Genomic DNA, 26,543 nt, shown 5'->3' on the forward strand with positions numbered 1-26,543 from the left:
TTTAAAATAAAATTTAGTTTGTGTTAGAAAAAGCTGTTGGTGAGTGGAATGTGCATTCTATTTCAAATTAACGTAGATCGATATGTTATCGATATTATATCGAGCGTGATGTGTATATATATCGATAGTAATCGATATGGTCTATCATTGACAGCCGCAGCCAACTTCATGCTGATGCGTTCAAATTTAAAATTGGTGCAAAATTATAAATAAAAATTTCCGCCGCCATGTACATGCCAAGAAGAACCACGGAATTTCGAGAGGAAGCCCGTAACGATGTCAGCGTCGGCAGTACGAGGCGGCCGACCAGGTATTCTTTTTATTTTCGATGAGTAATTTAAGAAACTAACTAATAACATTCTTAATAGATCGCAGATACGGAGCATGTCTGCTGCTACTCCCTTGTCAGGAAAAGCTGCGCCATCTACAAATAAAAGGTAACCAATCACCATGTCCCATTTTATCGAATGTATATTTCAAAAATATAAGTTTCCTTGATATGTAAAGGTCGTCGGCATCCCGTTTGGTCCAACCGTTGTGTCTGGAACGTGATCGGGCTACTCAAATGTATGGCAGTACGCCCAATCGGCGGCTTGGCTCCTCCGTAGAGCGAACCGGTCCTCATCATTTAGACAAGAAATGGGTGTCAGAAAGGACACAGGCAATTGTGGAGTATCTGAATGCCGTGCACTCCGTTCAGCCTATTCAAGGTGTGGCGAATGATTTCTTCCAGCGCAGCGGCTGTCTGCGTCAAATGACAATGAAGCAGTTCATCTGCATTGTCAATTTCTTTTTCCATAACATCTGGCGTAACCGGGTCACAGTTAGCTCGGTCAATAATATGGCAGCGGAGAATATAATGAGTGCCCTGACAAAATTGAAATATCCACACCAGATAAACAAGTCTAGTTTAATGACGCCAACAACACAACATTCCTTTGGCCAAATCATTGTAATGTTGGACTTCCTAATGGATCTGGCCCATCCACCCTCAGGTGAAATGGAGGAGGACGAATTTCCATTCATGGAGACGGCCGAACAGATTAGCATGGCCAGCGATTCGACCATGTCGACCACTCATACCACGCATACAAATCAAACTCGCGCTGCTTTTCCCCTGAATGAGGAACTAAATGCGATACTGTTTGCCCATGGTGCGGACTGCTTTCGTGCGTGGGACCAGAGGCTGATGGAAAAGGAGGAAGAGTTAAAGTCAAATGTCAGGGATGCTGTGATCGCGAGAAAGTGCGGACAGCAGATAAGCGATGGTGCTGCCCTCGAGAATGAAATCTTAAGCTTGGTCAACAAATTGCAACAAGTGGAACAGGATATGGATAAGGCATTGGACAATAAGAGACTCCAGCAATGGGATAAACTGCACCAAGAGCAGATCCAACTAGAAAATCGGATTAAAGCCAATTGGGAGAATGCTAAGGAATGTGAAGAGTCAACGATGGCTACTCTTGTCACATGCGAACAACGGAATCAGAATATCCAAACTCTAACCGATGAACTGAAGCGCCTTCAGGACGTGGTGGCGCAACAGAAGTTCACAGCTCGCCAATTGAATGAGCTGCAAGTCCACTTCACCGATCGGCAGAATGTGAACGAAGCTCATAAGCGTAGCATCATCGAAGGCAACGAGCGTGCCCTTAATCAGCAGGTAATGTTGGCACGTTCTAAGAAAAACCTTCTGGATAAGGTCGAGCTGTTTAACACCGATGTGCGCCAAATAGCCCAGGAGCAGCTCCAGCCGCAGGAAGATCATCTGGAGCTGTCGCTGTCGCTTAAACCACAAAGCGTCGATTTACCCGAACGACGTCGTCAGCTCACCCAGCTGGCCCATCATCTAGGTAAACGGATCTCAAGTCATCAGCAACAGATTCAGCAGCTGGAACGCCAGAAGCATGATTATAGCCTGAAAACTATGGAACTGGAAGCCGACATGTCCAAACTGGTGTCCCATCTGAAAGCCCAGGAACAACAATTAGCCCAACTGGTCCACGGATATCGCAGCCAGCGTGGCATAACCGAACAGCAGGAACAAGCGCTTACCGATCAGAAATATGAGCTTACTTCCCGCATGGGGGAGTTGACCCTCGCTAAGGACAAAGCTACGCAATCCCTAGAGGCCAAGAAGGAAATGAACTTGCAATATTTAGAGACCGCTGAAATTTATCAATATACCAGGATTAAGGCTCGACAGGACTTCTGCGATGCATACGAAAAGCAATTGGATTCGGCCGAAAAACATCTTAATGCAATCAATTTGGCAATTCCCCAAACTAAAACGCTCATTGAGCAGTTCCAGCAGGATCTAGAAAATGGACAATTGCCATTACTGGATCGCCTACGTTCGGATCTTGTGGAATAGAAGACACTCCACTCCACATTTGGGTTATGATTTGTTGATATTATTTATGCCATACTGTAATAATTTATTTCACAATTAATTAGAAAATAATAATATGAAGTTTAAATTCTTATTTCTTTTATTGCACTTTCTTTTCCCGTTCACTCCCCTCTTAGAAAATATAAAAAAATCATGTTTGATTTGTAATTCATTTTCGACACGAACATATACATATATGTATATCTTTTTTCTTCCCTTTTTGCATACCCTTGAGTGGAATGCCATTTAAGGGATTCCAACGTTTCCATCTTGCTGCCATCTCGAGACAACTATTAGCTTACGAGATCGAAGGGTTATTGAGATCATGAGGAAGAAAGTAGGATTTCTGATCGGACAAATACTTGTATATAGTATGTATAATGCAAGAATCAAGTAACATTTTAACTGCAAGAGTAGCAAATCTTCGTGAGAATCGAAGTGAGTAATTGGGAATTTTTGTTGTTTTGTTGTATTGTATTTTGATTATATCTTGTGGATTAGTTGCAAATAGATTAAATACCCTGCATATAGACATACATGTAAATATGTATATATTTTCAATATCAATTTGTGGCGTGTAATAATAATAGATACTTTGCGTGTGTTTGGATTATAAATTGCACTTGGAACAAGTTTAGCTTTACACATATACATTAAATGGAAACTGGGACAAGGACAAGGAGATATTTAACACATACATTTAATTACGAAAAAAAAGAGAAGGAAAATTCAAGAAATTTTCCTGCATGTGTGTGTGTAATAAATATATACCTAATTAAGTATGGAGCTGAGTTTTGGCATTCGTGTTTGTTTTGTTTTTTACAATGCGCAGGAATTTTGTGTGGTTCTAAACAATAAAGACATCACCATTTGTACGATCGACCGATGAGGGAACCGCCGCATCTCCCCCACAACCCGTACTACTGCGTACTGTATGGGATTGCTGCTGCTGCTGCTGTGTTTGGGACTTGTCTAAAAGTTCCGCTTCTCTGCCAATTTCCACAATTCCCGTTTGTTGGCCCACCTGACCCAGGCTTCGGGACTCGTGAGCCAAATCTAGATTGCCGCTGGAGCTTAGATGTATGCTCACGCCGGCTAAATCCAAGTCCTCAATATCCTTATGATTCTGGAATGTAACTGTCATCTCTTGGACACCAGCGGCAGCTTCGGCTGCTTCGCTAGTCTCACTGCTGCTGAGATTGGCCGCATCTGTGTCAGCGGATGATGAGCTAGTGGCTGTCGCTGACACATTGGCTGCTGCTGCTGCTGGTGGTGCTGTGGTAATCGATGACCACCAACTGCTGAACGCTCCTTTGGCCTGCGAAATGGCACCTCCAACGGCACGACTTGTATTATTAACAGCCTGATTGATTTTTCGCCCACTCTCACTATTCTGCATGGTTCTGTATCGAAAGATGGTGAAAATGATTAGAATGGAGCCCAGGTACGTGGTTAGTTAATCGTTTCTTTCTTACTGAGCTAGTTTAAGTTTCATGTCAGCCACCGATAAGGTGCCGGCAAATGGATGTCCTGCCGGCAGAACATCAAAGAATTCCGCATCTGGTCTGACATCATACCATTCCTGATAGCATTGCGTCCTCTTGAACGCATTCATAAAGTGTGCGTTATAGTAATCATTATCTTTTGGTGTGGCATCTGCAGCAGTCGGTGGAAAAGGAAGGGCCATGGGTATAAGCACTTGGAATCGTTTACATTATGTTCTACTCACCTGGCGCCACAGCTGTACGAAGCAGAGCTAAAATATATCCCTGAAATTGCTCCCGTATCCATTGCTCACTGCCCTCGGCATCCTCTTTCGGTGTTTGCACATGTTTCAATATATAGTCCATAAAACGTAAATCCTCGGTGCTCAGTACCAATTGACGACGCAGCTCAGCATCATGGACATCGAGATTAGCTGCCTCAATGTCAACCAAAACATCGGCCAATTGTCGTTTTTGTTGAAACAGAACATTCGAGGTGCCAATTATATAGGAGAGAACCATGGGATCACTAAGTAGGTCCATATAAGGTAGCGAAAGATACGGTAGGCAGAGATTACCACTGGCAAATATGCTCACCGGTGCCCTATACTCATCCGGATTAACCGAGCACAAGGCAATCAAATTTGCTATAATAAGAGATTAGAGGGAGAGATGAAATGAGAAAGATAGCAATATAGATATTGCACTTACAGGCCAATGTATCGACGCTAGCTTCTCGTGTAAGGGATGCACTGCTTGCACTGCTCCGACCCTGGGTTAAGCCAAAATTCAATTCCTGTGTCTGCGAGTTGGGTGTGGACTGTGATGATCCAGCTGAGGCAGCCGTCGACACTAGAGTATCCAAGTCCCCATCGATTGTCTCTGTTTCAATTACCTCAATTGCCGACACACTTATCTGTTCCGCCTCGCATTCAGCCTCTGCTTCCGCTTGCAATGAGGCTGTGAAATCTGGCATGGGGGACAGAGGTCGCGATGTTCGGACACAGGCAACCTCCTGAAATCCCTTCTCCAGCAATCGAGGAATTAACGAAGCCATACCCAAGATGAGCACACACATGCCTCGCACGGGTGAGGCAAAGCACACCACACGTCGCTGAAGAAGCAGCAGCTTGAATAGCATCAAAGTCTTGTGCCTCCAGTGAAGAACAATTTCACGCAGCGACAGTCCAACATGAAAATGTCGCAGCGGGCGATGCGACTCATCGTCGAGGAGGCAAGCATTCAACTGTTGATAGGCCTTGATCAACAGATCCGTGCAACTGAAGTCACCTTGATCGAAGAAGGCATCCGCTATCAGGGATAGCTTTACTTCAATATAACCATAGATGGGCAGGCGGGCTAATATGCATACACTTTTCTGCACCGTGCTGCGGGTCATGTCGGCTGTACGGATTTTTAATCGCTCCACTGGGATCTGACGATAACAGGATACACCATAGACACTGGCCGCCGGCTCAAAGAGACTGGGCAAGTTGAAGAAGACCGTATCGTCAACGAAGTTGTGCGATCCATCGGGCAGAGCCAAGGTGGGCAAATATTTCCAACCGGATGGACACTCCTGGCGTCCGGTGGAGCCGGCTATTAGTGGTGGATGGGAGAATTCTACTTGGCATCCAAGTTTATGATGAAATCCTACAACAAGAATGTGTAGAATGGGTGGCTTGTTCTCCGGCTCGCCGCTGGCCATGGTGGCAGTAGGACCAGGAGACAGACAGGCAAACAGAGAGATGAATGCACTTGTTTCCTTAGCTGAAGATATTTTCCTATTAGGCCTTTTTATAAAATTTTACTAATTTCTTCGGTTTTCCCTTATTTTTTTGCAATGCGAATGACTGCTATTATGGTTGTTGTTGTTGCTATTGTGGGGGTGAGTTTTTAAAGCGTAAGTGATGCACATATTCTCATTATCGACTATCGATAACATATTACTCCTGTAAATTCAGCTATTTAACCGCCATTTCTAGTGATTTACAGCTGTTAAAATATTTGAAAACTAACCCTTGAAGAACTCAATTCAGGCAATGAAAATTATATAAAACTCAAATGCAAATGCAAATTGAGTCATTAAACAAACTGAATGCAATTTGCATTGCAGTTTACAATAATTTGTCAGTTTCAACAAATGACTATTGGGTTAAAGTGCCATAATGAACTCCTCCAAATGTTTGCTGTGTTATTGTCATATCTGGAGTTTTTTTTCAACATTTTTTCTTTCAGTGTTTATCAGCGGCATCCAAAAGTCAGACGTGTTCGTGTTTTTTCTGTGATGGATTTGTAATTTGTTGATAAATATTGTTAATAGTTGTTCATGTTGGCTTATTTTGTTAATGTGTATGTGGCTGCGTGTTTGTGTTTTTTTTTTTTCATTTGTTTCCAATACCAAAAATTAATGATTGATATTGTGCCTGACTTTATGGTGATTTTTTTTTGCAGTTTAATAAAAATTAACAAAAAAAGAAAAAGGAGAGAAAAGAAAAGTTTGGCTCGTCTTCTTTGCGTGTGTGTGAGTTTCGGTGCGTTAGCCTCTCTCTCCGTGTGCGTGTGTGTTAGTGAAGGAATTCTGAATTGTACAACAAGTGCAAACACTTGGAAGAATCCTCCCCCTCACCCCTTCCTCCATTCATCCGAGCGCGCCATCGATACGTCTAAAGAACCAGCGGGCCAAGAGACGTGCAACAACAAAAGTTCGATTCCTTCTTGATAGCAGCAGCAGCAGCCGACGAAGAATAATGATTAATGAATAATATCGATAGTAGCAGCAACGAAATCAAATCAAAACGAGTAAATATCCCCTCCTAAAATATACATATATTGCTTATAAATATTTCTCAATAGTATTAACTATTTAAAGATAGTTAGTAATCAAATTGGGTATGAGAAAAAAGTGTATGAACGCTTCTTCTTCTACTTTCGTTTCAACTGTTTTTAGTGTGTCGATGTTGAGTTTGTTGTGGAAGTGGGTAGGGGCGAGTGGCGATGGGGGAGAGCCTACGTCATCTAAGCAAAAATTGTTTGTGGTCGTTCCTGTTGCTCTTGTTATTGTTGTTGCTGTCGCACAGTGGCCAAAGTCAGCTCAAAATAATGTTGGTTGTAAAAATTATAGTTTTACCGTTTGTTTTGATTCTCTTCCATCATAAAACTCCAAGAATATATTGTAACTACATAGTTGTGCCGTGTCTTTGATGTAAGATTCAATTATTCCTAATTATAAAGATAAGTTGTGTATCTGGATTCGTATAAAAGTACTATATGTATATGTATACAATTGGCTTTATCGTGCAAGCCCCAACAACAGGTTCGAGATAATTTTTTAATTATTAATTTTGAATAATTTGCCCTTTTTTTCTGTCTAAAACATGAATCAGAAGAGAATCAACTTGTTATCACTGCTTAGGTTCAATTTCCTAATTTATCAAAGAGTTTTTTTGCACTGTGCCGCGCAGTCATCTTCCCATTTGCGGTTTTATTTCGACGTCGACGTTCCTACGAAACTGCGACTGCGACTCCTTTTGCCACTTCAATTTCAATACACTTTGCGTATTTCTTCATCATCATGATGATCGTCATCATTTGATTTGGTTTTTGGGACCCACAGTGAAGTGCTCGCACCACTCTTTGGTTTTGCCTCGAGGAGGTGCACGGGTAATGGGCAAAGTTAAGGGTATTCCCGTCCAGTTGTTCAACTATATGGAACAGCTGTTGATATAAAAACGATTTCATGTCACGATTGAGAAATTCAACGGAACTACGAATCATTTGCATTCGCTCATTATTTAAATGTACAACTACATATGTATTTGGCAATTAAAAAATATCTATATTTGTATATTGGATACGTAATTGATTTACTTATGCATACGGAAATTATCATTATTATTAGAGCGATTGTGATTCAAGGTTTTGTCCATTAGCTATACAGACCAATCCAATAATCATTAACCAATAATGAGTGTAAAAATATAATATGTATAAATAATGTCAAAAATAATTATTACAGGAGATCCTAAGCGTTTATAATCTACATACCATGAGATTTCTGTTAAAATCATTTGATTGACATAGACTGGCATTATCAGATTATGAAAAATCCTTCAGAACACTGTGAAATTCTATCGAATACTCTCTAGGATCGAAAGCCCTTACCTTTCTGATATACCCTGTTTGGTTTTCCTTTTTGTTTTTTGCATATAGTGAATAAAAATCAAAAGTATAACGAAAATGTTGCTTAAAGGCAAACGTTTGGTGAATACGACGTTTGCGTTTTGGTGGCGAACAAATGAAGCGCCCTTTGCCGGCAGCATGATGATGCTGCAGCTGTAGTTGCAACTCTTCAAATCGTTTGCCACACACACACACACACACACACACACTCTAAGAGAAAGAGAGACAAACAGACACATTGTATGCATAATGCAAAAAAATTTAAAAATTCAGGCAAGTTTTTTCTCTTTCGGCATTTTCTATGTTTGACGCGCTTCCTAACTTAATACATACATATGGAAAAAGACGACGAGCTGTATACACTGCCAAAATGATATATATGTTTCAGTCCCTGATTCACTAGAAGATCTAGGTCTGTAATTTTAAAAAGGGAAATCTTTAATAATCGGGGAGAAAGAAATTTTGTATGATTAAAGTTTGTTTAATTTAATGCACTTTATTTGCTCTTAGTTAATAACTATGTATATATATTAATGTCTGTGTTAAAACTAGTTAAGAGATGATATGAGCGATAAGATTAGTTAAAAAGTGTTTCTCCGAGATGCTTTGACATTGCTTTGACTTTTTAAATCATACACTAAAGGGTATACATTATTCGGCTATAGTTGAATGTTGCTTTCTATTTCGTTTCTGGGGGTGTGCCTGTGTGTGTGTGTGTATTTTAGTTTTGTGTGTGTTTCTCAAAGTTTGTTGCACTTTTCGCAGGGAGACCTCTTGCGTCCTGTCTGTCAACTCTCGTTCCCGCGTTCTGTTGGCCCCCCGTTTAAAATATTTCTACCCATCAACAATTAGTCGCAGCTGCCACAAGAAGAGCTTGCAAACAAACAAAAACTCCTTTTTGTCCTCCTTCTCCCTCCCCCTGCACTCACTTCTTCCCACATTCTCCTCACTTCTCTTTCACTAGAGAGACTGTCTCTCTGTTGGCTGTCTCTCTTTCACTGTTTGTTGGCTTATTTTATGTACATATTTCACTTGGCACTTGTTATATTTATACACTCTGTTTCACTTCACCAATCCCCTGCTCCAAGAACAACCCCCCCTCCACCCTACACCATATGTGTGTGTATGTGTGATATCATCAGTATGCCAGTTGTCACTTCATCTTTTAAATGCGTTTCATGGTTTTCAATTTCAAGAAACAAGTGGCCCAAAAGTGCCCTTATTAGATGTGACCCTCCCTTCACTTTTCTCCCCACTCTGTGTCTCTCTTTCTCCTTCGCTCTCTCTCTGTGCTCAGCTGCATGAAATTAAACAAAAAAGAGTTTGTGCCTCACATGTTCTTTATACGCTTCAACTAGAATTAAATCATAAAACTAATAGGGAAACTCAATTATATAAAGTTGATTCACACCCAGTGACTGACCGACATGTACACCCTGTGTTTGTGATAATTGATTTATTGAATGTTAAAAGTTTCCCTACAATGTTTTACCTTTTTGCATTAACTTCGTTAAACTATTCAACAAATTACGAATCAATCTTTATTATTAACTAGCAGAGGTTTATTTCCATTTTGACTGAAAAGTGGCAAATTCTGGGGAATATATATTGAATATCATCTCTAGGAAGAGTGGAAAAGATGTTATCTTTTATGTGAAGTTAATAAATTTGGTCATACTTTATGTTTCCTCCTCCTACATCTATAAAGAAAGTACTAAGACGATTGATAGCCACCTACTAGCAATTGTTTGATTTAAGGTTTTAAGTTTCTTAAAACATGTTACCAAATGTTCCATAAAATTGGATTGGCTAATTGGATGATTCATAGGGTGGTTCGAATAACTCTTTCAGTAGATTTGTATTCGTTTGAATTCAAAAGTTTTACATTAAAACGTTTTAGAGCGTGACAGGCAAAGGCGGGCAGGGCGAGGGCCTAGAAATTGCCTTGGCTAATACTAAAACCTTGATAAGGCCAATTATAATCAAAAATTCATTTCTTTTGAGCTCTTCTCCTTCACCCTGGGAAATGTTTTTTTGGTCTTTGGAATTAAACTAAAAGAATGGATTATACAATTTTTTGGGGGGTTTTCGTCGACCATTTGGTCAGTTACATACATATTTACATATGTGTATATGGATGGGAAATTTCAGCATTGTTGTATTAGCATATTTAAACCTTTACCTGTTGCTTTTTCCGGTAATTCGTTTCCCAGACAAAAGCAATAACAAAAGAAATGCGAAACTGCAGAAAAGATATAAAAACTTAAAGAATCGGCTTACTTTTTTCAAGGTATTTAGGTTCATGCCGAAGTTTTAATTCTCTTGCCTATACTCTACTTTCGTTTTACTCGAATAAACTTGTATTCGAATGACTTTCCGATTAACGTATACTCTCGTCGAGCTCATACCTGGAATTGGCAAGGGTATTTAAATTTCCATGGCCAGTTTGGAAAATTCTCTAAACTAATAATGAAGAAGCATTTACGCATTTATCATTCACACATTCAGACACACACACACACATACGCCGGTCTACACCCATTTGGGTATGAAAAACATATTCAAATAAAATAATAAATGAAAATTAAACGAAATATGCAAAATTTGTAAATTTTTCCTATTATCTCTTTTTGTGGTGTTTTTTTTTTTGTTTCTTTTCTATTTTTCTACTCTTGGCCAAGGCAATCAGCCAAACGAACAAATTGCCTAACGAAAGAATGTTAGGAGGAAAAAAGATGCCAGAGCAGTGGGCGGGTCGGGAGAGGTGAAAGTGTGGGGGGGACTGTGTAAGTCAACTTCTGCTACGCTCTATTAAAAAGTTGAACGACAAAAATTCCTACGAGGGAGAAGTAAGTAGTGTGTGTGTGTGTGATAGGGACACAGAGAGAGAGGAGTCCTAAAGAGGATGAGCCAAGTTTGTTTTAATGGCTTTTCAAATAACGAGAAATTCTCAGCGACACGTAAGCTCTTTTGTCAAGCTAAGTTGATAACCCGATGAAACGACTGAACTTCAAATTGTAAATGACATAATAAATAAAAAAAAAATAGAAATGAAAAAGAAAAGTAAAGGCAAAAGAAAATAAAAGCAAAAAAAAAAAAATCATCTAGCGTGCTTATCAATTCTTTTCACCCCACCACAGCAAATCGCGAGCGCGCATGCACGCATTCCTCCCTCCCACCCACCAAACCGCCCAACCACCAAACCACCAAGCCACCAAACCATTTCCGTTCCCCGTTCCTACCAATTTTGCCAACAATGCAGTTTGCAGTTTCCACAGTTTGTGTAGACATTGTTGCACAATTTCAAAGTCGGGCTTTCTTCGTTTTTGTTTTTGTTTTTGGCTCGTGTGTTTAGTTGTATTTTTTGCTGACATCGGCATCGAGCCAATTGTTTCAATATATTTCTGAATTCAATCCGTTTACATATTCTTTTGCAGGGCTGGATTAAAATCTATTAGTAATACAAAAAACACAAGAATTGCATTCGAATTCAACGTTTGAGATTTGTTTGGTCAAAAGGAATTTCAAATAGTGATCCACTTTCAGTGTTACCCATCCAAAGTGAAGGATCGTTTCCATAGTAACTGAGGAGATGTCTCTATCCCTAATTCGCCACTGTCTTTCTCTCTCTCTCTTTTTTCCTCTCTCTGCATTTAAACAAAAACCAAAAACACTTGCAGAACCAAAGACCAGAATCAGTTTAGAGTTCAATGACTCTGTTTGGTTTTTATATATATGTACATACATATGTATAAATTTTTTTGATATCTGGTTTTTGCCAGCTGCTGCTACTTCTGCCTTTGCTGGGGTGTTAATTACTTTTTCTCTTTTAATTGACAATTTATTTTGGGATTGAATTGAAATACGAAAATATTGACCTAAAAGCCAAAATATGGGCCAAAAATTTAACAATTAGTACAAATTGTTTTGGCCAAGTACAGATATTAAAAGTGGGGCGTATACTTGATGTAATTGTAGTTTCTGTTTGCCAAATCAAATCAATTTTAAAGTTTGCAGACAATAAAGTCACTTTGCTAGATATTTACATATTTAAGCCATTGCAAAAAGCAGACAACATTTTTGTATTTCATGTTAAAACTGAGGATGAATAACCATTCATTCAGTTGGCCCTCCGCTCTTAAGTAAAAAAGTCTTTCAGAATTCGAGAGTCGCCTTTAATGGCATTCAGAATAAGCTTCTTATTGATCCAACTGGATGCAGTGGCATGAATTTCTGAGTAGTTGGTTCAACTGAAACAAAAATTTATCTTCCGTTAGTTGCGGGTGTCATAATCAGAGATATGTTCAACACTTTTCAAGAGATTATTTGAAAGTTGGCAAGTTGGGTGAACTTTCGCTTATTTTAACAGATTTACAAAGATTCTTTGCTTTGTCTGGTACTCTGGTGTCCCATTCAGTCTGAGATTTAACATTTGACGGATCTAATCAGCTCAAACGACTTTATCTAAAGTTCCAAGAGAAGGGTATATAAGTTTTGGCTTTTTTTTTATTTATTCATGTCTTAAGTTTATTCACCTATGAGGAGACAAATTGAATTATTAGATATTTATATGCTCTTTCTCGTTTTTGTGTGATTATCAAACGTTACGTTTTAATTAACACATTTTCTTGGTGCTAGGTGCCACGCGATCTTTTGCTTTAGTATTTAGATCCCTAACGGTAACTGCTGCTCCCCTCTTAAGTCACTCCCTGCCCCTAGCTGGCTCTAGTGTCTTTTCTTTTATCTCATGTAACAGCGTTTTGCTTCACTGTGCAAATATTTCATTTTCATTTTAGTTCATTTTTAAAACGCTTTTTACCATTCATAAAACTGCACTATCTAAGACCCAAGATAAATGTTGTTCGTTTTAGTGTTGACCCACTGTCCTAACTAACTGAAAAAAAGACAGTAAAATAACTTTTACCATGTAACTAGAGTCGCGTGGAAGGCAATATACTCTTTCTCTATGGGTCGGATGAACTCCCAGTCAGTGGGTTGAGTCATCATAATAAAATTTCTTCACGTTCTTCTTCAAACTTGAATTCTGTTGACCATGCCACGTAGAAATCGTTTAAACAATAAAGAAACAAAACGTTTTGTCAATTCTCTAACATTCAAGGGAACTTGACGTCTTGATGGGAACTTTGTGTCTTTTTCCATTAACTCAACTCGTTACCAATATAATGCTGTTACTTCAACTTTGCCTGGCAGGTTTCTTCTCTCTCCATTTTATAGTTTTTCAATGCAGAAATCAGTTTTTAAGGCTTTTTTTTAAAGAAACAACACCATATGCATAGGCACACAAGAACAAACCGAAAACGAAAACAAAAACAAAACCAAAATCCCATTAAACTTAAGTGGAGGAGTGTGAAACAAACAACACGTACATATCTGTCTATTGTTGGTTCTCACAAATTAAAACTGAGCGAGGTTTGTTTGAAATGTTTATGCAAAATAATCGCATGAGATGTAAATACCTTTAAATTACTTCATAGCTCAAGAGCTGGTGGTAAATCCCCGCCACTTACATGTGTTTGTATTTATATTCAAGAGATTTTTCGGAAAACTAAAAATACCTTAAGCAAGTTGAAGCAGAAGCATATTTGGATACCCTGTACCAACTAAGCGAAGGGCACTTGAATTCAAATTACACAATACAAATTTGTGTTTGAACAAGTTTGAGATGTTTAAAAAAGTTTGAGATTAGTTGTGGTTAGACTGGATGAAGCTTAGTTTCCTTCTTTAATAGGTAATTTGAAATCATAGACCCAGTCGAAGCAGCTCTGTCGGTCGGAGATGAGCTGAATGTGAATGGTGAATGGCTTAGTTGCTTAGTTTTCCTCAAACAAATTTACACGCTTATAAATTTGAGATACTTGAGAAGAACAGGCAGACAGAGGGAGAGAAAGAGAGAGACATAGAGATGTTGCACCTTAGCATGTTTCATCATTCAACAAAATAGGCAACTCTTTTGGCTTATTGAATTTTTGTAATACCCTTTAGTTTTAGCCACAAGAGAAAAGTAAATAGAGCAGAGAAGATCAAATAAATTGATATTACTTCTCAATAAGTTAAGATAAGTTGTTTGCAGGGTAACTCGAAGGCGTTGCCTCAACTTTCCTTTTAGGACTTTTTCACTTGTTGTTTGCTTCCCCATATTCAGGGTGGCTAGGAAAAAACAAGAAGGGGCCAGGAGAAAGATATAAAACACAAGCAGAGAGTGAGAGAGAGAGAAAGAGATAGAACAATACTAGAGTGAAAGAGACACAGACAGTAAGAATAGTAATTTTTGTTCTAAAAAGTTTTTTTTCTGTGTTTTCCACTCTCATTCCAAGACACTGTGCATGTAAAATACTTTATAGTATAGAAATGAATGTGTACCCACACACACACACACACACGTAAGGCACACAAATTTTAGTATGCCAAATATGAGAGAAATGACTTTTTATTTTATTATTTTCTTGGTTTGGGGAAAAAAAATAATCTAAAGTCGTAGAAAAATGTATGCCACACGCAGAGAGAGAGAGAGATCCCTACCTCCCTCCCTTCCCCACAATTTAACAGTGAAATTTTTCTCTCGAACAAACAGCCATAGATTAGTCCCAAAAATGGTTAGCATTAATGTATTAATGTTTTCTTTTATCCGAAAAGAAGTTAAAGCTGTTAAACTTTAATTTTGAACTCTCTCAGTGCTAAAACTGGTTGAGAATTACAACAAGGCACGTTTAATTTACGGCATGCCCGAAAGATGCATGTTTGTGTGGTAATCTAAATCTGAATCAAATGTTACATTCAAATATATACTGAAAAGGCACATGCAAATTGTGTAACGGGATAGTATTTCACCTTTCATCAGTACACACACATACATACGCAGATAGTACCTACTGCCACATTTGGTCGACCCAACACTGGTTACTTCACTTAGTTAGCGTTGTGGAGATTAAACTTAACCGACAATCCAACTCCAACCAGCCGACACCGTTTGCAACACTTGAGTTGTCGTTGCCATTGCTGGAACTTGACAGATTTGTTAAGTGTGTGTGTTCTATGTATGTACCTATGTGTCATGTGTCTGTATTTGTGCATGTTACTCCATCTCTACCATTCCTTTTTGAACCATTCCATTTGAAGCATCCATCCATCCATTCAACGAACCGTCTATGGCAGCCCAAAAAGACTGAAGGATGGCGCTCCTGCTCCTCTTAGTACTTCAATTTACTCCCAAAAGCTCTCAAAAACTACAGTAAAGACTCTGCAATAAGTGACAAATGAGAGTTATGTAAAACCAAACTGAATCATTTGAATGACGAAAGCACCCAAAGGTATGCTAACGTTTTCAAAGTACGAGTTTCAGTTCAGTCTCGGCTTAAAGTTGGAGATTGCTTTAATGATTTCCAATTTAAAGTGTTTATTTACTAAGCCTACAACTCAAATTAGTTAGTGAAGAGTTGTGAAGTTTCTCTGATGAATTTACATTATTTACTGTACTTGCAATGAAGAAGTTTACATCTACGGACACAAGAGGGAGACTAGAACTAAAACTTCTCCATACAACACACACACACACACACACACACATCTGTGTCGTCTGTCTGTATGAATGAAAGTGCCGAGGCACTTAAACTAGAGAACATCAAATGTTGAAGGCAACTAAGTGGCTTATGCCGTGTGTTATATTTTTTTTTTGGGTCTGTAGTCCGATTTTTCGCTTTGTTTGTTCCTTACCAAGAATGTTTCTTGGTCACGTCATGAATCGATTTTTTTTGTTATTTGTTAATTCGTGTTTGTTTGTTGTGTTTCTAATTAATCATTGTCTATAAGGAAACAGGTGTTTTGTTGTCTTTTATTATAATCTTTGTTTCATTTTGACTTTTCCATTGTTACTCTTCTATAATGTGTGTGTGTCTTTGTTTTCTTCTTTACATTTCACAGCTATGACGGAGGAAATAACTGGAAATTGGAGTTATTATGTGTATATATCACTAACACTGGTTCCAGTCTATTTGGCATTTCAACTCGTCAAGTCCCTGGGCTGGAAGCTATTTGTGAACAACTGAGCAAACACACACAGTGAGTGTGTGTGTGTGAGAGAGAGAAAAAGAGAGAACGCACATTCAGGAATTGAATTCAGTTAAAAAATCTATAACAAGAAAGAAAAAAAAGAAAAAACATTTTCGAATAATAATTTCACTTTGACAGTCGTCAGTTCAAAGTGGCAAGTGGACAGTGGAGGATCGTAACTTTAAGAATTTAATTTCACACCACCTGGCTCAAAACAAGAAGAAGACAAAAAAGAAGATCCTGTGCAGACAAAGAGATAGAGAGAGAGGAACGAGGAGAGAGATAAAGGCGAGGAAATGCAAAGCAATCAACGTCATCACCATAAGCGTCATCAACACGAACAAGAGAAGCATAACGTCGCAGTCGACGTAGTAAACGAAGTCCAAGTCCAAGTACAACTTGGCCAAGTCCTTCTTGCCTTGGCAAAAATAAACAAACGGAAAGCAAAACTAGCAACGGAAACGGAAACAGCAAAAAAGACACCATAGGAAAAGGCAGCAAGACAGCAACTCATAATTATAATTTATATTTAATTTTTGCTTTGTGCGAAACAAAACAAAACAAATCAAGGAAAAAAACCCCGCAAGAAAAAGAAGTAAGAAGAGGAAAACATTTTGCTCAAAAGTTAATTAAGATGCGTCTGCCATATCGCAACAAGAAGGTGACCCTATGGGTCCTCATCGGCATCATAGTCATCACCATGTTCCTATTTAAATTCACCGAATTGCGTCCAACATGTCTATTCAAGCTGGATGCCTCGAATGAATTGGTCGCCTCGCAAATGGTACGCGTTGAGGTATGTAACAACCGACCAACAAACCAAACAAATAAACAAGCAAACAAACGAAAAGCACCAAAACCTGACCAAACCTGACCCTATCCCTGCGCAATACGCCCGTTCTACAAACAACCAACCAAAACGATACGCCCACACAACGTTTTCAAGTCAGCTCGGTTAGCTCTGCTTGCAATGTGAAATTTTTTTTGTAGAATAGAATTCGAAAGTATGAGGATTAGGTTTGGACAACTCCAGGAGAACTCATTTGCCATCCCTCCGTCCATTCCAGTACCAGGAATTACCAAGCAGCTACATACTCTTCATACATGACGCAATCCTCCTACCAACATTTTGAGTCTATAAGCGAGGTGTGATCTAAACATTTGCATAACAATCATAAGCCAAAGAAAATAACTGCATCAGTTACATTTTTAGTAGTTTTAGACAAACTAGCTACAAACTCTATTAGCTTTTTTCCTTTTGGATTCTGTGAGTAAAGAAGTCCATGAAAATCCTTAGCAGCTCAAGAAGTCAATGAAGAAGAAGAAAAGAAAGCAGTTAGTTGCGAAATTCGAGTGATAATACTTTAATTCAATTCTTCCTGAATGTATTTGATTTAGTTTGTTTAATATCCTTGAATTAGATATTTTTCGATGACTTCTTAAATGCATCTCGTAGTTTTGTTTGTAGCTGAGTTTCCAGCTTATTAGTAGAAAGGTTAGAGCAGTGGTCAACTATTATATTCAGTAAATATGAGTCCCGTCACTAGGAGGCGACAATTGTTCTTAAAAATGCTTATGCGACTTGATATTGCGCCGTTGTTATAATCTTAAATGCTTTTCCACAGAGTGTGGACGCATATTTTGGTTGGAGGTAAGCAATAATTGTCATATGAATCTTTTTGACTTGTTTTTGTTTTATGTTTTGTATATTTTGCTGCCATTTCAGATGCCCACGATGTTTATTCTTAAACACTGTGTGAAGTTTTGTTTTTCCCCTCTGTGTTTCTCTTTCACTTCCGAATGAATGCACAATTGAGATGTGCAAATATTTTCAAGAAATTTTTGTTTAGAAATGGATCAAATGTCCATGCCAGATAGACAGAGAAAGAGAGAGAGAGAAACTGATTATATGGACAAGACTTAATGCTTGTACTTATTTATTTCAATACAAGAGAAGTTTTCGTAGTTCTATTGATTCAAGTTAAAGCTGTTTTGACATAGTGTGAAATCATTAATCACATTTAGTTATATTTCAATTAAGAAATCCCCAAAAACAAATGTTATTTTTGGCTGATAAGTTTACTTTCCCCTCTTGCTCTCCCCCTCTACGAGTATTTATTGTGCTACGTGCTTTATCCTTATCAATTTCATTGAAAGAGGACTGGGGAGGGGGTAAGAGATTTGTTTACTCTAACATTTGTTATCTAGTACACACCAAATGGTATGGGGAGAGATACATATGTATATAAGGGGAAAAATCAATAGGTCATTAGATCGATCAAATACCAATGACAAGCCCCAAAAAGCATTTACTTGAATGATAACAAACTTTATCGATGTATCTCTTGGATTTGATAAAGTTATTACCTTTAGAGAGTGCCAAAAGAACAGCTTAAGTAACAGCTGTTATTATCATTATTATTTTGGCCTGTAAAATTGTCCCCTAATTCAATTTTTTTTGTTCTTCTCTTACACACACACCCACACACACACATTGTAGAAATACGTCACAGATGACAATCAACGGCAGTATTCATACAACCGTGAGATGCCATTAATATTCATAGGCGGTGTACCCAGATCTGGGACGACATTGATGCGCGCCATGTTGGATGCTCATCCTGATGTGCGGTAAGTTTTTCCTTTTCTCTCTTCCTTCCACAATCAAATGTACCCTATAGAAATGTAGAAATGATTATGCCTAACCGCAGATTCAACTCGATATTTGACTTTTCAGTAAGGCAACGAATATACATACATAGTAAAAAGTGCATTGCAAATTCAATGACAAACCCAATCAAAGGGGGCGTAACGTGCAATGAACTTATCTAAGAATTTTTTAGTATAAAGTTTCTCTGATTCATGGCTTCTGATGGTCTATGGACTTTTTACATCTTTTGCCCATAGTCTAAATTATTAAATTTTTTATTACGCTTGAATAATTAACCGTCACCACCATCACGATGATATGGTGGCTAAATGGTAAGCAGGAGGAGCAGAAGGCCAAAACGGTGGCGGTGGCGGAGGCGGAGGCCGAGACGGAGACGGAGGAGATGTATGAGAGGAAAAGCTCTGTAGCAACGTTGCTATGATTGTGTTAACAATTTGTTGTTTTTTTTTTTTACTTCTGATGGCAGCAGCAGTCACGCTCGCTCTTTTTCTGATGACTGCACAGCGTAATTTCCGCTATTTAAAAAAAAAAGAAAGAGAGATAGAGAGAAAAAACTTACTTCCGTTACGGCGCCAAAAGACAAAACTCGTATAAGCCAAAACTCTAAATGCCACACGCATTAAATACCCTTTAATTTGTAGAACATTTACAAGTTTTTATTAAGAGAAAACTATCTTGAGATTATATTTAGTAAATACTTGCAGATATTTTTGAAATAATTCTAAAATATTTCACAGAAAAGTGAAGCCATGTCTAGGGGGTATAAAAATTCAAAACGAAATCAAGCAAGGATAAGAGAAACAAGGTGGGTGGTTGGGTGGTTGTGAGGGCGGTCCGGCTTTATGTAACTTTGCTTCTGGCCCCAAGACAAGAAATTAGCATGACAAGGTAGACGAGGTTCTTCGTTGGTTGGTTTCTGCTCATAGAAATTCCAAAAGTTTTGTCAGCTGAGGTGTGAATAATAAATGGAATTATTTGAGCCAATTCCATTTAAAATGGAAACCTTTAGTCAAAATAAATAAATGCAAACTATGAAACTACCACAAAATAATGACAAAAATATACATTTCAATGGGTCAAACCAAGCGAATTAGTTTATGCCAAACGAACAAAAATCATTTTAGACTTTTGTACTTAGGGAAAATACCATTAGATAAATTAATAAAATTCTTTAATCTGCTGCATTCTATTCTATTTAAGAGAAAAAAAGACAATTTTAAGTTGTGGCCTAATAAAAAAACCAAATTGTTGAATTAAACATTGAGAGCAAATAGTAAAACTATAAAAAATGAACAATGTTGCATTTAAAAACAAAGCCAAACAATGTTTGGAAAGGGCAAAAGACGTTAATCTTAATTTACATTAGCCTTTCTTTACTTATTTAAAGATTTGCCTAGTATTCAGAAACTTAACCTTTCGATTAAAATAAAAAGCAACTTTCATTGCCTACTTTTAGGAAAAACTTTAACAATTATTTAAAAATTTTAATACTTTACTGTTTAATCGATATTCAAGTTTCTGTATAATTGTTTTATTTTTTTGCTGAGGTCAACAATTATGCAAATTTTAGAGAAAAAAAAGAGATTCTAGTTGATATTTTGTTTGATTTCTGCAATTACATTTGGTTAAAATGAATGAGAATATTATGATTCTATTTCTGCCACAGACGTGAATGACTCGCATCGAAATTTTCATAATTGATTAGATACGCGCGCACACACACACACACACAGAGAGAGAAGACATACAAACACAAGGGAAACGATATAAGGGGGAAAAGGGAGATTTTATTTATGGTAATTGTACAATCAGTAATCAATTTTGGCAAACCGAGTTTGATTACAGGCATTCTAACCATTGAGTTGAGTGAGTTTTCCGCCAAAGGCTAGAGGGGGGAAGGGGTGGTTTGCTTACTCTCATCCATTTTGTCGGTTGCATTAGAAAATCAGAAAAGTGAACAAAATGCTGCAACAGGCATCATCAGTGCAACTGAATTTGGATATATGTATGTATGTACATATGTACATAGATTTTGCCCCGCTGGCTACTGCTCCTGCTCCTGCTCCTGCGCTGACTGCTGCTGTGAATGTCGATATCATAAACCGAAAGTTCGTTCACTGTTGATACATAAAAGCCAGCATAAAAGCGCGAAACACCCATATAGAGACACAGTTTCTAGCTGTAAGCCCCCGACACTTGTGTCTTTCATCATCAGCATCATCGTCATCATCGTGTTCTCCCCTCTTTGGTTTCTTTTGCACAGCTGCGGGCAGGAGACTCGCGTCATTCCGCGCATTCTACAACTCCGTTCACATTGGCTAAAGTCCGAAAAGGAGTCACTACGCCTGCAGGAGGCCGGCATTACCAAAGAGGTCATGAACAGTGCCATTGCACAATTTTGCTTGGAAATCATTGCGAAACATGGTGAGCCGGCGCCGCGTTTGTGTAACAAGGATCCGTTGACGCTGAAAATGGGCTCCTATGTAATCGAGCTATTTCCCAATGTAAGTATACACAAACTACATATATACACTTTGCCATTTTCTCGCTTACAAACATACATATATATGACCGGGCTGGTCTCTATGTTACAGGCAAAATTTCTATTCATGGTGCGCGATGGCAGGGCGACAGTTCATTCGATTATATCTCGCAAGGTGACAATCACCGGCTTCGATTTAACCAGCTACCGCCAGTGTATGCAGAAGTGGAATCATGCCATTGAGGTGATGCACGAACAGTGCCGTGATATTGGCAAGGACCGTTGTATGATGGTAAGTCCTTCGCCCCTTCCCCTCAGAATCATTGAAAAGCAAAGAAAATGTCCATTGATAAAATAACATTTCATATTCAATATACTCAATACTTAAAATGTTTTAAAATAATATTGGCAAAGCTAGGAATGTACATAATTGGGCGAAATTTACTCCCTAAAGTATGCTATAGCCCATTTCAAATCCCTAGATGCGCCTCTGAACTTAAAAAGCATTGAATTTACTCTTTAAGTAGGGTGTTTAGCTTAAACTACATACTTTCAGTGGACATCTAGATAGGGTATATTGTGTGTATCCGTGTGTGTGCCTCAACGAACGAACATTGTGGAATCGCGGCTTTTGTAGCATTTGCTTTGAAAATGTGTATGACATTCAAGTATCTTCCATTTGCTTTGCTTGTTTCATTGTTATGCAGGTTTACTATGAGCAGCTCGTTTTGCATCCAGAGGAATGGATGCGTAAAATATTGAAATTTCTGGACGTGCCATGGAATGATGCGGTATTACATCATGAAGAGTTTATCAACAAACCGAACGGTGTGCCATTATCAAAGTAAGTTTTGAACACGACAGAGGTTTTGTTGAATTCTAACATTTTGTTACACTTTCAGAGTGGAACGTTCGTCGGATCAGGTGATTAAGCCAGTTAATCTGGAAGCTTTGTCCAAATGGGTCGGTCAGATACCTGGAGACGTTGTACGAGATATGGCCGATATAGCGCCCATGCTGTCTGTATTGGGCTACGATCCGTATGCGAATCCACCGGACTACGGTAAGCCAGATGCTTGGGTGGAGGATAATACGTCAAAGGTAAGGTGCAGCAAACACAATCCGTAAATGGTTTAGATAGGCAGGATATATACATGCCGGCTCGCACGAAACATTGGGATTTCGTTGTCATGTAAACCAGCCAACCAACTCCCAACCTTTTCCCAACTCCCACGAGCACGAGCACTCAAGTTTCATTCATCGGTTAGTTATCCCAGCATATTTTCCATACTCATCCACCTACTCCTGCTCCTGCTCCTGGTCCTGCTCTGCTCCTGCTCCCATTTGTCATATCTCTTCCTGTTTCTGTTTCTGTATGTGTGTACTACGATTTGTGTTTGTTTGTTTTTTGCACTTTGCCTTTTTCGTTTTGCACCCTTGCAATATTTTTTTAGCCTCCCCCAAGCCCACTTTTTTTTTGTTTTCTCCTTTTCTTTTTTTCCTTGCTCTATTTTCTTTGACTTGCAGCTACTTTTAGTTTTGTTGTTGTTTGATGCTGTTTTTGTTGTTGGTATTGGTCCCTCCAGAGAGGGATATATATATAGAGAGAGAGAGAGAGAAAGAGCTGACATATGTTTGTAGTAGGTACGCCCCAGCCTGGTCATATCGATAAGAATGAAAACGATAATAATGATGATGATAATGATGACGTTTGGTAAGGAAGCCAAATGGTTTTTTACTCTCTTGGGCATAAACAGGTAAACTTGAATATGAAAGAGATGTCCTTAAAATACTATACAAAAGCTAGGAATAAAAGACAAAATGTTAACAGGTAAAAGGTTTTCTTGTTCCAATTCTTTGCATAGGTCACTTAAGCAACCAAAACAAAAAATCCAAAAGAGAATAAAATAACTATTCAATCGTAATTGAATTGGGCTCAATTTGTTCCCTAAACAAGTCGGAAAATTTGTTTTTTTTTTTTTTAACTATAAAGCACTTTGAGAATGGCTGCTGCATACTTTAGGGGGGTCAACACATACGGATACCTCATAGGTAGCTAAATGCTCCACCATTCCTTCAGAGTGTTGGTTAAACGCTATATAGCATAAATAAATATGCAGCCTAAAAGTATGCACATAATTTGATTCTTCTTTCCGTGAGTACTAACAATGTGTGCGTAATTTGAATGACTGTTTAAATTTGTAATTGCTTCAAGCTCTATGCAAAAATGGTTAATATGACCTCCTAACTCTCAGTCACTAAGATTTCCCTCTTTCATTTATGTTGCCACGTTTCCTTTTTTCCCGTTTTCACCATTTACCCGACCCGGCACCTCGTTTTTTTATTATTATTAAATATTGTTTTTTTTCTCTCTTGTTTTCGTTCGTTCGTTCTTTTTCTGGCATTCTTTTAAGGGCTGCTTGTGCATCCACATCCTGTCGAGCTATGTGTTAGTGTGTGTGTGTGTGTGAGTGTCCCGGCCAGCTGCTCCAACGGCGCATTAAATTAGCTGTTAATTAATTAGACTCGAGAAGGAAAACGAGTCGTCGAGTCGTTGAGTCTTTGAGTCGAGTCAAGTTGAGTTCAGTACGGATGAGCTATATATTTGCGCTTGCAACTCGAGAACTGTTCATAAATTAAGAACAGGAGACACAGCCTGGCGGAGGGGGAAGTGAGAGAGAGATAGAGTAGGCACAATAGGTATTTTTCGATTCCATTTCAGTTTAACTTTGACTTTCAAATGTTTTATTTATGGTTGGTTTTTTTTTTTGCTTCTGCCAATTGCCACAATTGCGATTTCTCTGTTTGACAGTTGAAATTGCGAAATTCTGAACGAACGAAAGAGCAGAGGCTATTTGTGTGTGTGTGTGGCGGAGGGGTTTCAGCCGCAATTGACAATTTATACCTACATTTGTACATACCACTGTACAAAGAGGGTAAAGGTAGTTAAGGGGGAAAGTTAACTGCTAATAACCCGCAGACTTGGTCCCCAGGCATCTCCTGATCCCCCTATTCATATGAGATGGGGTTTTGGCAACCTGCAACATGCGTCAACTGCCTCAGTTGCTGTTGCTGCTGCTGCTGTTGCTGCACCTGAAACTGGCAGATTGATTGAAGTTTCTGTAGCCATATTACCATCCGGCGACATCGTCATCTGGCATCTGATATGCTGTCAAGCGCCATTAATATCAATTGGAAGGACGCCAATTTCATTAAAAAGCCTTAATTTATGTTAATGGCAAATATTTTAATTAATTGACATTTTTCGCATTTTTTCTCATTTTGCATTTATAATATTTATCAATCCGCCGGCACATTGCACCCTGCGTATTAATTTTATGCGCAAAAGAAATAAATAACAAATGAAAATGGTTGAAAGACACAGGCTCGGAGAGGTAGCAAAATGACAAAAAGGACACTTTACACAAAAAAATTAATTTAAATTCAATCAATCCATAAAATAGTTGAATCCTGAGGTTTTTTATTTCTAGATTTGGGATATAAACTCTTTATATTAAATAGAGTTTGTTATATTTTCATTTGCCTTCTAACTAAGCCAATAATGAAGGGGGAAAACCAACAGCAACAACAACAACAACGACAAACTTGATAATAACTAAAATAACAACTCTTTGAGCAATCGATCTCTATATACCTACATATATGTGCTTTGTCAGAATTAATCATAAATTGTATTAAATTTTGGAATATTTTAGCTAAAAGCCAATCGCATATTGTGGGAAAGTAAGGCCAAGAAAGTGCTTCAAATGGATACCAAATCGAATGAGGACAACACAAATAATATATATAATATTAACAAAATGATACCAGAGGAACAACAACAGCAACAACAACAGCAACAACATCATCCGCAACAGCAGCTACAACATGAACATGAAAGCAAACACGAAAGGGAAGAGGAACGGGAGAGGGAACGCAAATTGCGGCTAGAGTCATTGCAGCTGTTGCAGCCAAATGCAAAGGATGTCATAACGATAAAACAAATGCCGCCGCCATTGCTGGAGAAGAGCACAAATCAGGATATTGGCCCACTGGTGGATACATGATATCCACATACACCCATAAGACTGCCACGTGGCAACCATTGAATTAGTAGACACAGACACGGAAACACAGAACCAGGAACGGAAAAAAGCAAAAACAGGGAAGCGAATGCAAACGACGTGAACATCATGAAAACAACAAACAACAACAAGAACAAGCTTAGAAAATACATACAAAAAAGAAAACTTTAATTTATATATACATATATATATAAATACATATATATATATATATACGTGTATATTTCATTGTATTAATCCAATCCCCTTACCCCCTCAGATGTGGGTTCAGATTAGTTAGATAGAGATCAGAGGATAGTTACATATACATATACATGTCTGTTCACATTGTGTGTCGTGTCCCACAATAATAATAACAATTATAATAATAATAATAATAATGATGAGTAAAGTTGCGAAAGACCACCAAAAACTAAGAAAAACAAATTGAGAATCTAGAGAATTCTCCATCAATAAGTATATACATATATCTAAACTAAATTTAGTTCATTTGTTAGATTTACCATTGGGCTGTAGATTTCTATTCCTATTTCTACTTCCTGGTATTGCTTTCGTTTCTCCTTTGATTTTGTTGTGAATCTCTTATTCAACTTTCCCTGTCCTCCTTTCACTTTTTTTTTTTTTTTTTTTTTTTTTTTTTGATTTTACCTTCTACAAAGTGTTTTTTTTTTCCACTAGTTTTTATGGGTAACATTGAATGAATATATGAGAGCTTTTAAATATAAATACATAAATATATACTTATAAATATATATATATTATACATATATTAATAAATTAGAGAAAAGAGAAAAAAACGTAGTAGCTTCAAATTTAAAATGAATGGAAACTGTTTTTTGTTGCAATAAATTGACTGAATGTAAAAATTAATTTTAATCACTATATAAATGTCTAAATGTAAATTGAAAAAGTTGTAATAGATTTTAAATGGATTATGTGTGACATATATATAAAAACAAAAAACAAGATTATAGCAAAACAAAAACGGGGACAGGCTTAAAGACTAAATTTGTAGAATGATTTTTTTTTAGATTTTAGTTTAACTATTTTTACGAATAAAAAGGGCAAAGTTAAGTAAGCGGTCCGTCCGGCACTGAGTGTGTATGTGTGTGTGTGTGCGAGTGTGTGTGTGTGTGTGGTGTGGTACTTACTTGCTACTTATTTAGCATAGACCTTGCAC

General features: G+C 38.0%; 4 protein-coding genes across 7 annotated transcripts; 3 read left to right on the forward strand and 1 right to left on the reverse strand.

The window, feature by feature from the left end:
• The first annotated feature begins 160 nt into the window (after positions 1-160).
• Ndc80 lies at positions 161-2,486 on the forward strand. Its single transcript, XM_068302898.1, has 3 exons — positions 161-310; positions 369-437; positions 508-2,486. Exons 1-3 carry the CDS (start codon positions 228-230, stop codon positions 2,372-2,374), a joined length of 2,019 nt encoding a protein of 672 aa, XP_068158999.1. The 5' UTR covers positions 161-227; the 3' UTR covers positions 2,375-2,486.
• On the reverse strand, positions 2,475-5,757 carry LOC137586751 (late secretory pathway protein AVL9 homolog). Its single transcript, XM_068302897.1, has 4 exons — positions 4,588-5,757; positions 4,122-4,523; positions 3,868-4,048; positions 2,475-3,795 (listed from the first exon to the last, which is right to left on the reverse strand). The coding sequence occupies exons 1-4, from the start codon at positions 5,582-5,584 to the stop codon at positions 3,240-3,242; spliced, it is 2,136 nt and encodes a 711-aa protein (XP_068158998.1). The 5' UTR covers positions 5,585-5,757; the 3' UTR covers positions 2,475-3,239.
• Positions 5,758-6,134: 377 nt separating this feature from the next.
• Positions 6,135-26,371, forward strand: Tpst (tyrosylprotein sulfotransferase). 4 transcript variants are annotated; one of them, XM_068302740.1, is made up of 7 exons: positions 6,135-6,678; positions 18,626-18,756; positions 21,060-21,300; positions 21,391-21,570; positions 21,986-22,122; positions 22,181-22,379; positions 24,995-26,371. In XM_068302740.1, the coding sequence occupies exons 1-7, from the start codon at positions 6,634-6,636 to the stop codon at positions 25,343-25,345; spliced, it is 1,284 nt and encodes a 427-aa protein (XP_068158841.1). In that variant the 5' UTR covers positions 6,135-6,633; the 3' UTR covers positions 25,346-26,371. The 4 variants fall into 4 exon arrangements, with proteins under 4 accessions (XP_068158841.1, XP_068158839.1, XP_068158840.1 ...); XM_068302738.1 differs by lacking the exon at positions 6,135-6,678 and adding an exon at positions 16,760-16,921; XM_068302739.1 differs by lacking the exon at positions 6,135-6,678 and adding an exon at positions 16,760-16,909.
• On the forward strand, positions 15,999-16,735 carry LOC137586635 (uncharacterized). Its single transcript, XM_068302742.1, has one exon. The coding sequence runs from the start codon at positions 15,999-16,001 to the stop codon at positions 16,119-16,121; it is 123 nt and encodes a 40-aa protein (XP_068158843.1). The 3' UTR covers positions 16,122-16,735.
• Positions 26,372-26,543: the final 172 nt, after the last annotated feature.

The sequence above is a fragment of the Drosophila tropicalis genome, unplaced genomic scaffold (assembly GCF_018151085.1).
Source record: "Drosophila tropicalis isolate 14030-0801.00 unplaced genomic scaffold, ASM1815108v1 contig_158, whole genome shotgun sequence".
NCBI classification, from domain to species: domain Eukaryota; kingdom Metazoa; phylum Arthropoda; class Insecta; order Diptera; family Drosophilidae; genus Drosophila; species Drosophila tropicalis.